The 13,785-nt window shown below is 41.2% G+C and overlaps 1 protein-coding gene across 1 annotated transcript in view; it reads right to left on the bottom strand.

The window, feature by feature from the left end:
- Positions 1 to 13,785, bottom strand: part of Slc9a9 (solute carrier family 9 member A9) — a 539,257-nt gene that overhangs the window by 292,057 nt on the left and 233,415 nt on the right. The window contains exon 7 of the mRNA XM_034484566.2: positions 17 to 155. Within this exon, the coding sequence (XP_034340457.1) occupies positions 17 to 155 (139 nt within the window). The remainder of the gene's footprint in view (positions 1 to 16; positions 156 to 13,785) is intronic.

The raw sequence follows: 13,785 nt of genomic DNA, 5'->3' as shown, positions 1-13,785 counted from the left end.
CAACAGCAAAGGATATCAGTGCAGTAACAACTGCATACGCAGAACCCATTGCAAAGGAGCCGGCAAAGATCCCAAGGAAATTGCCCACGGACTGGAAGAACGCTGCGGTGTCAAACGCGTTGGGATTCTCCTTGGGACTATAGATGGATATAGAGCTGGAAAGAGAAGAGAACAGTTTAGTCAGTGACGGAATTGCATACCACCTTCTGGGAGAAGCGTACTTTCCAACGAGGCTGTGGGCTGGTGAGATCAACCAATGGAGATCAAGGCAGAGGAAGCAGCGAGCGTTCCTTGCCTTCCAGCCCGATCCTATGGTACCCATATACTACTGCCAGTCAGTAAACATTTTTATATAGGGAGAGTCGTAAAGAATATCGTTTCTGAGCAAACTAGGCATTAAAACATGGTAGGTGTATACGGGATCTGCTGAGAAGATAGATAACTGTGAATTATTTAGTGGCCATATGTCTTCAGCGCTGTTCTATATTCAACAAATGTCCCTGATAAAAACTGCACTTTTATGACCTGTGCACAAATGGGGGATACAAATCACAGCATGCACAAAATATTCTGCCATGATCTTGTCATAAGCCACAAAACATTTCTCTCTCCGGTGTAACCCTGTGGGGATGGAGCCCTGGTGGCCTGCCGAATACCACAGCATTAACTCCCTGGACAGGCGAAGGCCCCCCGCTCTCCCACAGAAATAAACAACAGCGGTCACCCAGAGGCATTTCTGGTATCTAGTTCTTATGGTGCCAACAGACAGATTTCCACAAGAAATGTGAGCCACCAGCGGGTAGTCTGTTTAGTTAATTTCTTTATTTGTTTGTTTTGAGACAGGGTGATACTTTGTAGTCCAGTCTGGCCCAACTCATCGACATCCTCCTGTATCGGCTTTTCAAATGAGACTGTGAGTATGAGACTGTAAGCCATCATGGTTGGCTTATTTTGATATTTTCGAGGATGCTATATTATTTAAATGGAGGCTTTAAGTCCCAGAATGCTAATAAAAGGGCCAGGGTGTATCCTATCTTAGGAACTATGACCTCCTCATAGTATAACATTAAAATGAGCAAATGTGATAAAACCTGGGAGGACCCGGGGAGACCAACAAAGTTCAATTTTAGAATTATTTTTTTTTTTAAATTCTAACACTAAGACTTTAAAATTAGTCAGGGGAAAAAAATGAAGAATTTGGCAGTGAATTCTGGAAAGAACTTTGTAGCTGCGTGGAGAGGAAAAGGCACACCAGACAGGCTGATGGAGATATATAGGATGATACACAAAGGAACAAAGTCTCTTAGGCCAGGATGATTAGAGCCTGCTGACTTTCTACTCTGGCTCTCTGCCTCTAGAGACTAGTTAAGAGAGGGAACAAGTGGGGTCCAGCCTTCCTACAGGAAGAGATGTAAGGAAAGGTGGTAGTTTTAAGTGTTCTTTGGATTTCTGTGGGCACCTTTAGACCTCCAAAGCAGGCCAACACTTCTACTTTGATCTCTTAATTGGATAAAGAAGGTGAGTGGTGGCGAAGGCAGCCCTGAAGTGTACCTGAGGGAACCCCCTCCTTCTGTGCAGTGTTAGGCTTCCAGCAAAGCCTGGTGCAAACACACCTTTTGTCTTTTGTAATTGCCAATCCCCTGAAAGGTGTTAAACCCCAAGGCTGATGTGCACCTAGTGCTGGAGCTGAGGAAGTCTCCTTTACCTTGACATTCACCAGCACAACTCTCCATTTCTGTCAAGAACCATGAACGGGAGAATCCTTCCTTTCTTTCAAATAAAAAAGTCATTGTTGTTCCCTTCCTTCCTTCCTTCCTTCCTTCCTTCCTTCCTTCCTTTCTTCCTCTCTTCCTTCCTCTCTTTATGTCTATCTGTCTTTCTTCCTTACTTTCAAATAAAAGTATTTGTTTATCTATCTATCTATCTATCTATCTATCTATCTATCTATCTATCTATCTATCTATCATCTACAGCAATAGAGCTTTGTGAATAACTCTAAAGTTCTGGAGGTTGTGCCATTAGGTCTGACCCCTTGAACTGGCATCTCTTTACCACTCCCATCTCTATCTTCCTAGAAAGGTTTTTCTGGTTTCTCCTGATATCCACAGTATCAACTGGTGACACCTTATGCCATTATTTATGGTCTGCTTTTTCCTTAAACCAATTTCACTTTTACTCAGCTACAAAAGCTTTCATTTGAGAATCCATATACAATTGTAAGTATGACATGCTAAATATATTTCTTTATAATGTTATGTGAGAGAATGTACATTAACAAGAATTCCCTGTGTATGACCTCAACTCATCTTGCTGGCCTCACAGATTTGAGCTATGGTCTTTGGGGAGATGTTGTCCTATTTCTGTCTACAAGCATGATAGAGCCTGTGTTTGCCCAACTCCATGTGACGTTTGCCTTACTAGAAGAGAAAAGCATAATAAACCCTTGGACCAGGGAGGTACTCCATTGAATTTGTTAGTCATAAGTCTTCTCAGAATATAATCACTAGGGGCCTGCTGCATGCTGGGTGAAGCATTACGTACAGGGTGCTGGAGACAGGTGGAGAAGCACACAGAATGGAAACAAAATTAAATTCAACAAATACCAGCTGGTACGCGGAAGCCATCTCTAAGCAGAGAATCCTTAGAGATAGATGACAAGCAGGGTGCTGAGGGAGGGGCTGTGAGAACCACAAACCATTTAAAGGGGAAACACTGTTTTAGACTAAAGGAGGTGAAATTTGATGTTGGGTTAGCAGACAGTGATTGGGGAGAGGCTATTCCAGGCAGTGAAGAGAATATAAGGAAAGGCAGTGAGGTGGGTGGGTTCAGGGCACCTTCAAGACATAGCTGCTTCGTAGTTATGACTGGAACTCAGGGAGTCTACACAGGAATTTATGTACAAAGGGAGACTTGGATGGTATAGCATTTTTCAGAAGCTGTAGTTCCATTTTAAGAAAGCCCACTTGTACAACATTCACTCTTATGTCTACATTGTAATTTTATTTAATCTTTTATCTGTGTGAGATACTGAGGGTCAATGTTGTCCTCCCCGACTGCCTCCTCCCTTCTTTGTAAAATAAAGTAGCAGAAGAAAGGAGAATAGAATCACATAGTTAGTCAGTCCAAAATGTAAACATTTTATTTCTTCTTTATTAAAACAAAACAAAATCAAACAAAAAATAATCCTCACTGTAGGAGGAGCTAAGGTGGGAGGAGTAAAGAGAGGAAGAGGAGGAGTAAGGGAGGAAGAGGAGAAGGAAGAGGAGGAGCTAAGGGAGAGATGGAGAACAAGAGAGACTGACATGATAGCTGATGTTTGCTTGTCTGTAGCAGTCAAAGGTAGTTGGTATATCTAGGTTGGGTATTGGGTTACACTTCTGATTGTATGGGCATCTTGTTTTTGATCATTACCAAATATATAAGCCTTTGGATAATCTAAGCACTAGAGTCTCATCTGTACCGAGCCTGTGTGGTTGGTGGGATAGTCTGGGCAATGTCCAGCCTTGCAGAGACAGCATGGAAGACTGGCAGAGCCATCTCCCATGCTGGCATCTCGTGGGTGTCAGAGCTGGTGTCTCTGGCTGGCCGTTTCTAGCTGCTGCACGCACATGGCCTCATGGCCTGGGAACATGGCGTCTCATCTAGACAGAAATGCTGCAGCCTAGACAGTGGGCTTGCTGGTGGCCATTTTTAAAATAATTACTACAACACCTCACGTGAAAGTAGTTGAGGATATTGTTGTATTCACCTTAAGAGAGTTGTTTCTTGGGTACCAGAGCCGTTGCTTAGATAGAATGTGGGCTGGACCTTTCTGTGTGCAGGGATAAGTGGGGTGAAGCAGTGAGTACGAGCATCAATGCTTGGGCTTCCTTAAGGAAACCTGCTATCTTCCTCACCTACACTTTAAGCTTTGTTCAGTCTCACCTGGGCCTTGTTCCTCTTTGTAGGGCTATGACACAGCCTGATGCTTGGCATGTGCAAGTCCATGCTAAGGATGAAAGAAAGAAGTGAAATATAGAGTCTTGCAAAACTTAGTCAGCTCTTAAAATGGATTATCCCTGTAGGGTATCTGTTAGGCGTTGAGTAGGTGGTGCCATGCTGAGGGTGCTGTTGGCACTCAATGCAATTCTGAGAATCTCTCTCCGGCTTTGTTACTCATATCAAAGCTTTGGCACCTCTTGTTTGGAGGACCTGGGACAAGTCATCATACTCATAACAGTTTCATTACCTGGTAAATAGAGATGATAATATCCCTCCATAACTGAGTTTCTGGAGCACTTATAAAATTCCTATGTAAATGGTATTGATTATAGGGCTATTTAATGAGCGCTTGTAATGTGCACTCAAACAAAGACAAAATGAAAGTTGTTTATCCCCATTATCATCATCATCCTGCTGAGAAATACATAGCCACACTGCCAGATTGCAGATTGAAGCAAGCCTTACTTCCCAGTGTGGACAGGAAGGGCATTGACCTCCTCTCACATTAAGCTTGAGGTTGTTGGCAAGGAACTAGTCACAGGTGGGTTGGGAGAGACAAGGCACCATATAGGCTTCTTGTAGAAATGGCCATAGGAGTGTATCTCAAAGGGTGTCATGTTCATCACAGAGTTTTTGAGTAACTGTGTCAAGGCACAGTGTGTCCTAGTTGTAGGAAGCCGCGGTTAGTGGTGAAACATCCACCATTTCAAGATGGCGTGGACATCATGTCCTCCCCACTAGTAAACAACTAACTGCGCAGGTGCAAAGGCAGAAAGCGCGCCAAAGTCACTGCCCATCCCGGGGTGTATTATGGGTAATGAGTGAACAGCCAATCAGAAGTGAATATGTCACTCTAGGGTGTATTTAAGCTGTGCCTCTTCCTGTGTTTCGGCCCTTCCGTGGTCTTCACTTCTGCTGATACAAGATTAAAGCCTCACTGTGGTAACCACCCGAACACCGTCTCTCGTGTCTCTCTTCCACGGGCTAAAGGGGACACGGGAGGCACGCGGAACATCTAGCAAGCTGCACAGGGGTCTCCTCGGGGCTAAGAAGGCCACAAAACTCTGTTTAAGATGAACTTCATTATCAGTGCTACATGGGTTTGGGGAGAAGAATGAGACAGTTGGGAGGAGAGATACACAGGAAATAGACTTTGCAAAAGTCCATTGTCTTCAGGGGGATACCCTCTCTGCACTGCCAAGGTTTTAGAGAACTAGTCCTTTAGGTCCTTGATCCTAGAAAGACACGTCTTTGGGATCTGGTTTCCAGTCATGACACTAAACTTTTGAGTTGGGTGCTGCAGTTGGAGGGTTAGAAACTGGAAACAGCTCAAGATTTAGGTAGTATGTCAGAGTTCTTGTTGTTGTTTTGAACTTCAACCTAAAGGAGAAATATCATTGTTCAAGAAACTTTAACGCTTGTGACTTGACCCTGTGCCAACCATGAATGGGTAAACATATTGAAAGGACAAGAGAAGTTAAAAAGAAGTGGGCCCTCTGCTAATATGTTCAGTGCTGTCCCTCAGAACACCTGGAGAGGCCTGCGTATACCATAAACTGGTAGTGCTGAGGGGTCTTTCATCACTAGAGTTTTGAGATAGATAGATCCAATCACTTTGAAAATATTATGGCCAGAAATACCAGTAGTGTTTAAATATTCATTTCATAAGTTGGAAATAAGTCCAGGTTATCGATTTATACTGTTCAGGAACTGACTGATCAGCAGAAACTGGGAAATAAGTGTGCACAGGCCCTTCCATCTAAGAAGTTTGAAATAAATGAAGTACTGTAACTTGATGAACAACACTAATAAGGGTCTTTATTTTTCAGTGCACTACTTAAGATTCACGGGCACAACTAAGATTCTGCCTACTATTTCTCAATAATGGATTTTTTTCTTCTAGAATACAATGGTCCTGAAATGAAAAAGGCTTGGTGGCCTAGAGAGCATTGAGTATCTGGATTTGAGACCTGGGTAGAGATCTTGGCTCTGTCTCACTGGCTGTGTGACCTTGATCAACTTACTTAAACTATAAAATTATAACAGTACCCACTACATAGTGTTGCTATGACAACTAAATGCATCGACGTTTGAAAGCTCTTAAAATGGCATCTGGGAGGAACTAGATCATCATTTCTTAGGGAATTCTTCCTTCCTGCCTCAAATGGTAACTTTCTTTTTTCTGTTTCTGTTTCTCTCTCTCTCTCTCTCTCTCTCTCTCTCTCTCTCTCTCTCTCTCTCTCCTTCCCTCCCTCCTTCTCTCCCTCCCTCCCTTCCCCCTCCCATTCCCTCTACCCCCATCTTTGATCTGAAATAGTTCTGAAGAAAGTATTTCAAAGTAGATATCCCATGAAAATTTTAACCGATACAGAACCTAGGCTTTTCTGACTATCCCCTGGACAAAAATCTTAGGTACATGCAATGTATTTAATACAGAGTATTCTGTGGCATAGTAAATTCATGGTGCAAAATCAAGCAGTGAGAAGGGGAGATGAAAATAAAAGAAAGGAAGAAGAGATGTTAAAGAAGACATGATCCTGAGTGATAGTGAGAGTACACATAGTAAGAAAAGTGTGATCACATTGGTCCTACCCATGACTTTGAAGGAAAGTGTGATTGCATTGGTCCTGCCCATGCCTTTAGCCACCTTCCATTCTGGATCCTACTGAGTTACCATTCTCAAATTGTTATAATTAAGTCAAGTCTCTGGGCTTCTAAAAACATTCATTCTTGATATTCTTCCTTCACTGCATCCCCTAAAATACACACAGTTGCTCCTAGAAAAACTATCTGGCCATGTGATAGTCGCAGGATCCAGGCAGCTGTGCAGCTACATAGTGCCCTGCCTGCATTGTCCTCCTGCAACAGAAGTGACTGACTCTTTGGGACAACTTTCTACCCTTCAATCTACTCTCATTTCTTTTCTTAATGTTAAATCAATGTCACTCGAAAGCTTTTTTTAAAAAGTATTTAAATGAACATACTGTATCCCCTTTAGAATTCCTATGAGTTTAATAATTTGTGTGTGTGTGTGTGTACGTGTGCGTGTGCGTGTGCGTGTGTGTGTGTGTGTGTGTGTGTGTGTACGTGTGCGTGTGCGTGTGCGTGTGTGTGTGTGTGTGTGTGTGTGAAAATGATTACTGTCAGGAGCCATCTAGGATAGGCTAAAGGCTAGCAGGTGATTTTCCTGAAGATGGTCCACTGCTTTTGCATGGTCTGTGATGGGTGAGCTCTAAGAGGCAAGGCCCAAAGGGACTTCATCTCAGGATTGCTTCTTGCAGCCGATATGCCTTTCCTGCCATGATTAAATTAATTTAACAATTCCTAGGCATTAGCCCACCCTATTGGGCAGATTTTCTGCAGATCAATGAAGATGTACTTTTTTGTAGCAATGCTATGTAGACAAATTGATGACTTCATAATTCTTAATAATGAGTCTATAGAATTCCTAAATTTATACAAGTAAGTTTTGAGCCCTGTATCATATAGTCTGCAATCAGGGCTCTGTAACCCTTCGTGTGTCATGAACTAATTATACTAAGGTAGAAAGCAAGAATGAAACAGATTTATGATCAGGGTAAACATTCTTTCTGGTCTGTCTGTGAAACCATTATCTGATTACTAAAGGTCATAAAATTAGATATAGACAATTTATTGTAGGTGCTTAGACAAAAAATAAAATATTGTCTGTTGTATCTATACAAAAGCTCAAAACTGATGAGACACTAGGCAGATGATCTGCCTCTTGACAAAACCATGCTAACTTAAGGCATAAGAGTTATTGTTTTAAACTCTTACTGAACCTATTGAGCTAGTGACGGATAATAACATTTAGTTAGATAACTCATCTTAATGAAAACACATGTAAACATTCCTGTTGTAACTCTTTATTCTGTTTATGATTTGAATTTTTGTTTGAACTTATTGTGAACTTTAGAAAAAGAGATGTTTAGAATACCATATGATCATGTACTTGAGAAAGTACAAGAACTAGGAACAATGACAGGAAGAGAGAGGCAGAAGAGAAGAAGAAGAAGAGAAACAAGATAGAAGCAGAGCAACAGAAGAGCAGAGCAGAGAGCAGCAGACAGGCTTCTTACCATGAGATAGGGTTTTTATTTTTTGCTTTATTTTCTTAACAGCAAATTTCTTATTGACAAGGACAGTTTTTTATTGCTGTTATGTTTTTGTTTGTGATTTTTATTTATTTATTTATTTATTTTAGAAGTACACAAAAATTGTTTATTGTCAGTTACAATGATATAGAAAGTGACATGCTTAAAAATCCAAATAGGTAAAATCTTATAAATTCCAGGAAGATATATGAGGTATCCATAATTTTAAATGCAGAACGCTAAGCTAATGTCAAATATCTTGTATAAAATACACATTTTGTTTTCTTACTATTTGAAATCATGTGACACAACTTGATGGTTTTCTGGGCCTCATTTCACAGGATAATATTTTCATTTAGCTTTTATTGTTAATTTCTGAATGCTGCTCCCCCCCTTAAAAAAAACCCAACTCATTTTTAGATGAAATTTTAGTGTGTTCCATGCGATATCAACAAAGCCCATCCTAACCTCTTGCCTTGTTTTAAAACTTTTCTTAGAATTAATTCTTTGATCTGGGTTGTGAGGTATTTTTGAGGTCTTTTACCAGTGTGGGGAAGTCCAACCTCTAGACAAGCTGTTAGTGCCCTATGCCAATATAGAAATAACTCTTCAATATGAGCAAGCTACCCTAAAATTAATAGATTTTGCTGGATATATTTTATTTTTTTATAATCAATAAAAAAGTAGTAGATTTTTTCTTTATCTAAGCAATGAAGGTTGGAGCTTATTTTTCATCAAGAATGACTGAATTCTTTCTGTTCTGGCACTTATACAATGAAATCTCCTTATGGGGGCTTTTGCTCCATCCATCAATATATATATATATACATTTTAAGTATAAGAGTTGTAAGTATGGAAGTTGATGAGACAGATGGTTGGGCCAAACAAAAGTGTGAATGTGTGTAAGAATGTGTGTGTGAATATGTGTAAAACTGTGTGTGTCTATGCATATTTGCTTGTGTAAAAGTTTTTATCTTTATGTGTGTGACTTTCTTTTCCTGGTTCAATAGAAGTTACTTGCTTCACGATTCTTTCTCACCTCACTAGGGAGGGGAGAAGCTTCTGGGTAAGAGAGAAAGGAGCTTTAGCAATAAATCCTTTAGTGAATTCCCTGCTGCTATATAGCATATGTTAATGGCTAGAGAATTATAAAGTAAGTTTATAAAGAGTTAAGTTTCCAGTGCTTATTTAAGCACAAAGAATTATAACAGGCTGGCAGCCAAAGTACATGACTTGAAACTGATAATGGACCACCAGACAGAGCTATTAATTTAACAGGCTGGCAAGCCAAGGATGGTTAAGATTCTGCACAGAGCCTTACCAACCTAAGACAGAAGTGCATTGCTTATGATAATGCATATTCCATGACGGGTAAGGAAGCCTTTCTTGTCAGAACGACCTAAGACAGGCTCAGTCTGGTTTATGTAATAAAAAGTGGGAGATGTGGAGAGCTTTTGGGGCTGCCTGGAAGGAATCTGTCATTGGCCAAAGACAAGGAAATGGGCTGCTTGGAAGGAATCTGACATTGGGCTGGAACAAAGAAGTAATTTCAGTCAGAAATCTAAATCCTAGGCTAGAACAAAGAAAAAAATTTCATGCAGGGATTTAAATCTTAGGTTAGAATAAAGAAGTAATTATAGGCAGAAATCTAAATCTTAAGCTAGAACAAAGAAGTAGGCTTCAGGCATGAAAATGACTTTGGACTAGGACAGGGAAGTAAGCTCATATATTTTGATCATCCTGATAAGCCCTTAGAAATAGTGATCACAGGAATGATCACAGAAATCTGTTTATTTTCGTGCATGTCCTTTGATAATCTGGGTTTATTGTCTTCCTTGTTCCTGGACTATTTGCATCTATTGTATTGCTAGTTCCTCAACCTAGAACTAACCTTAATACTGGCATGTAATTTAAACAGTACAAAGGCAAAAAAGGAGAAGGAGGGGTGGGATAGGTGATTAATGGGTGGGGGGAATGGGGAAGAGGGATGGTATCTGAAATGTAAATAAATAAAATATTGAATAAAAAATAAAATAAATAATAAGAGAGATGAAGAGTTAAGTTTCCCCAGTGCTTCATGAAGCACAGAACATTAAGAAAGAGGTTTATAGCACAGAACAGTTAGAGAATTAAAAGGCTGGAGATCACCAGTCTTTTGGCCTGTGTCCTATACTGTGTCCCACTTCAACCCATTCTAGCAGACCCCCAGCAGATTAAAACAGCCACAATATTTAAAGAACCTTCCAAATATTGAATCCCTAACAAAGAAATTCAAACTATCAGCACTAGTTCATTGATATGAGTTTTTGATTAATTAGGACAAAAATATGAAATGGCTCCCTCTGCCCCTAGTTACTGCTCTAGTTGTACTACATAGAATCCTCCTTTGTGCTGGGTAAGTAGTCTTGTTGATAATTTCTTGGTCAAACTCTATTATTCAATTACTTTTCTTGATTTAAACCTATATAAGTCCAGCTTTAAACCTCAACCTTCAAAGCAGGCTTCCTCTTCTCCACACAGAAAGGTCCTTAACAAGATGAGCAGCACTGAGGTCCCCCTGCTGGTATCCTGTGGTACTGGGTGCTAGAGGGTGTGCCTGGCTCTTGGTCTTGGTTTTCATGTGACATGCTCTAGTCTCTGCTTCCTATTGAATCATTCTTCCAGAGATCTCAGCTGATGCTCTGTTGAGAACTCTTTCTTCTCATGTGCCAACTCAACCCCCCCCCCCCATCTTTTCTGCCAGCTACAGATATTCCTGCTTATCCCCATGGCTTGAATCAGTGGCTGCTTGGTCTCAGTGCCTTTTCCTCATCTCTTGACCTCAAAGTTCCCAATAAGTTCCCTAGGTGAAGAAACATGGTACTTGCTGGCTTATCTCACCTGCTTCCCAAATACACCAAATCAGGGAGCCTACAGGTTCTGTTCCAACTGGTTCCTGCTCTATCAATTCTATAGTCCAGAAAGGACACCAGACTCTGTGTGTTCATGCCCCACACTTACAGGATCTATAACCAATAATTCCCTTCTTTGACAGTGCTTGGAGAGAGAGTTAGCTTTCTCCCCTAAAGGATGAATTAGAAGCCCCAGCTGTCTAGTGATTCAGGGGAATCCTCTTCCTCAGATATGGAAACATTTCTGTGAGGAGGGACAGCACCATCATATCTCAATACCACAACTCTCTGAGGTCAAGTGTATCCTTCCCAACACTTAGCATTGACTGGTTCACGGAATTGAGCAGTTGTCAGGTGTGGTCCTCTTTACTATGCAGCCTTTTCACATGTTTAACCAAGTCTCTAACCCGATGTGGAAAACGAGAAAAGGCTCATGAGAGAAGCACTCTTGTGACTTGTAACATTTAACATCAGATGCTCACAGTCTATTTTCTCCCCGTCTAGGGTTGGGTTGTCATTCTGCATTTAGGGACACATTTCAAAAGAGCAGTACAGCAAAGAACAGCAATGAACTTTCTCAGAAGCTGTCCCATTTTGTTGGGCTTGTAAGTCACAGGCAGGGACCAGGCAGGAGAAGAGAATTAATTACAGTGTTACTTCATGTTTAAAGCTCTTTGTACTAAGAAAAGAAAGATGAACAGAGCAAGAAAAAAAGTGGATCCTTATCTATTATTTATCTTTTAATAACTATACCAACGTGCCCTTTCCCAGGGAACTTGCTTAATTATGAATAAGGAATTGATTTTTATGGGGCCAAGAATTGTGTGTACACATTGGAATTCATTCTGGCGTCTGCCTGCCCATTATTCGGGCTTATGTTCTGCCAAAGGCTGATGAAGTTCTGTCAAGAGAACCTGCTGTAAAACATAATGGTTTCAGGAATTGGGGGCATTCCAGGCACCCCGGGAGGTTGGAGGAACATTCTTAATAATAAGGGGTCCTGGCCAGAAGTTCACTGAGCTTGAGTTAGAAGCATAAGGTTTCTTCCCAAAGGCTTTCCCATGGGGACCATCGCAAGGGCAAAAGGGCCCTGCAAAGGGCTGTGCCAGGGGAGGCTCATTAATTAACTCTTTTGCCCTCTGAAGTATCATTTAATGACTGCTTGCTAAGAGCCCAAATTCATACCCAGGCCCTTGACAAATATCATCTTGCCATTCTAATGTCAGCCATGAAAGAAATAGACAAGGATAATTCTGCTGGAAGTGGAGCTTGTGTGTCATGGTCATAATGTGCGTAATGTAATCTCAGACCAAATGGATTCATTCCACCAACAAATATCCATCACCCCTACTGTGTGCAGACATTGTTCAAAGCTCTGGGGATGCAACAGGGACAAAACACAACTGTTCTTACATTGCAATGGAGAAGACAACATAAATACAGTGAAGCTAACAAATCCACAATGAAATGACAGTAGCTAAACAGAAACTGGGGTGGCCTATGTGGAAGGGAGGGTGCACTGGAGGATGGATAGGTGCTGTGCAGAAAGGGCACCTGAAGATGACTGTGAGGGAAACGAGATGAAAAGAGCATGCTAAGAGCTCTGAAGCATAGCATCCATGGAGAGGTAGAGGAACCACAAGGAGGTCACTATGCCTGAGAGAGATGTGTGATGGGTAAGGGCAGGGCTAGCGAGGGGATGTAGCTTATTCCTGGGAAGACTTTCAAGCCAGTGTTAGGATTTTCCTCTAGGGGTACAGGCACAGCCACTGAAGAGCTTGGAGGTAGAGGAAAGATGTATAGAGTAATCTAAGAAACAGCACAGGAAATGAGCGACAGATTGACATCATAGTACAGCAAAAGACTGAAACAGCCGGATCTCTCAATAACTGGGGGCTAACACCTGCACAAGATCCCAAGAAGACAAGGGTAGTGAGGAGGAAGATGAAGAAAGCACAGGAGGCTGAAGGATTGATGGATTTCAGAGAAGCAGCTGCAGCAAGCATAGGGAAGGTGACTCTGCAGAGGAATGACCTGTGGTCCCACAGAGGAACAACTGACCTCCTCCCTTCTGTTTCTAGCAGATAAGATAAAGTCCAAAAGTAAAATATTGGGAGATATTTTAGATCACAATTTATTTCAAAATGTCCTGACTCTTAGATCTGAAAGGAAAACGAACTGGGTTCTACCAAAAGGCTTGAGAGCTCTGATGATTATACGTAGAATGATGATTATACATAGAATGAAAGATTTCCTAGCCAGGGTGCTATGATGGAAACCCATGCCCTCAAGAGTTGGTAACATGGCCTCAGGAAACTGCTCACTGAAGGGTCACTCACTTGTTTTCTATCTTCCTCCACATCTGCCAGGGAAGGAGGAAGAGTACAAAGATTTTCTGTGCCCAGCCACATGCTCCCGTTAGAAAGGCTGGCACAGCCATGAAGGAACAATCAGTCTCTTAATAACTGATACAGTGAGGGTATGTGATTTCATCAGACTCAGACTGATAATACCAAAAGAACAGTCAGGAAGTTCAGCACACAATCATGCCCTTGACAGTTTCCTAAGTAGCCCTGGTCTATTAAATCTCAATTTTAAGGTGACAAAAAGAACTCTTGAGTTTAAAGATGGCTGAAAAGATTATGTGTGTGAGAACTCATGTGCACGTGTGTGTATAAAACATAGGCACATTTTTGAAAGGAGATCTTCAATTATTTTGAAATTTAGTCTGAAAATTTTTGAAGTCTTGTCAGAATTGAATTAGTCTGTGGGCTTTGAGGAAATTTCTCCCATACCCA

The sequence above is a fragment of the Arvicanthis niloticus genome, chromosome 21 (genome assembly GCF_011762505.2).
Source record: "Arvicanthis niloticus isolate mArvNil1 chromosome 21, mArvNil1.pat.X, whole genome shotgun sequence".
NCBI lineage: Eukaryota > Metazoa > Chordata > Mammalia > Rodentia > Muridae > Arvicanthis > Arvicanthis niloticus.
Note: the sequence above shows the minus strand (reverse complement) of the source record. Positions and strands in the feature narration are given on the sequence as shown.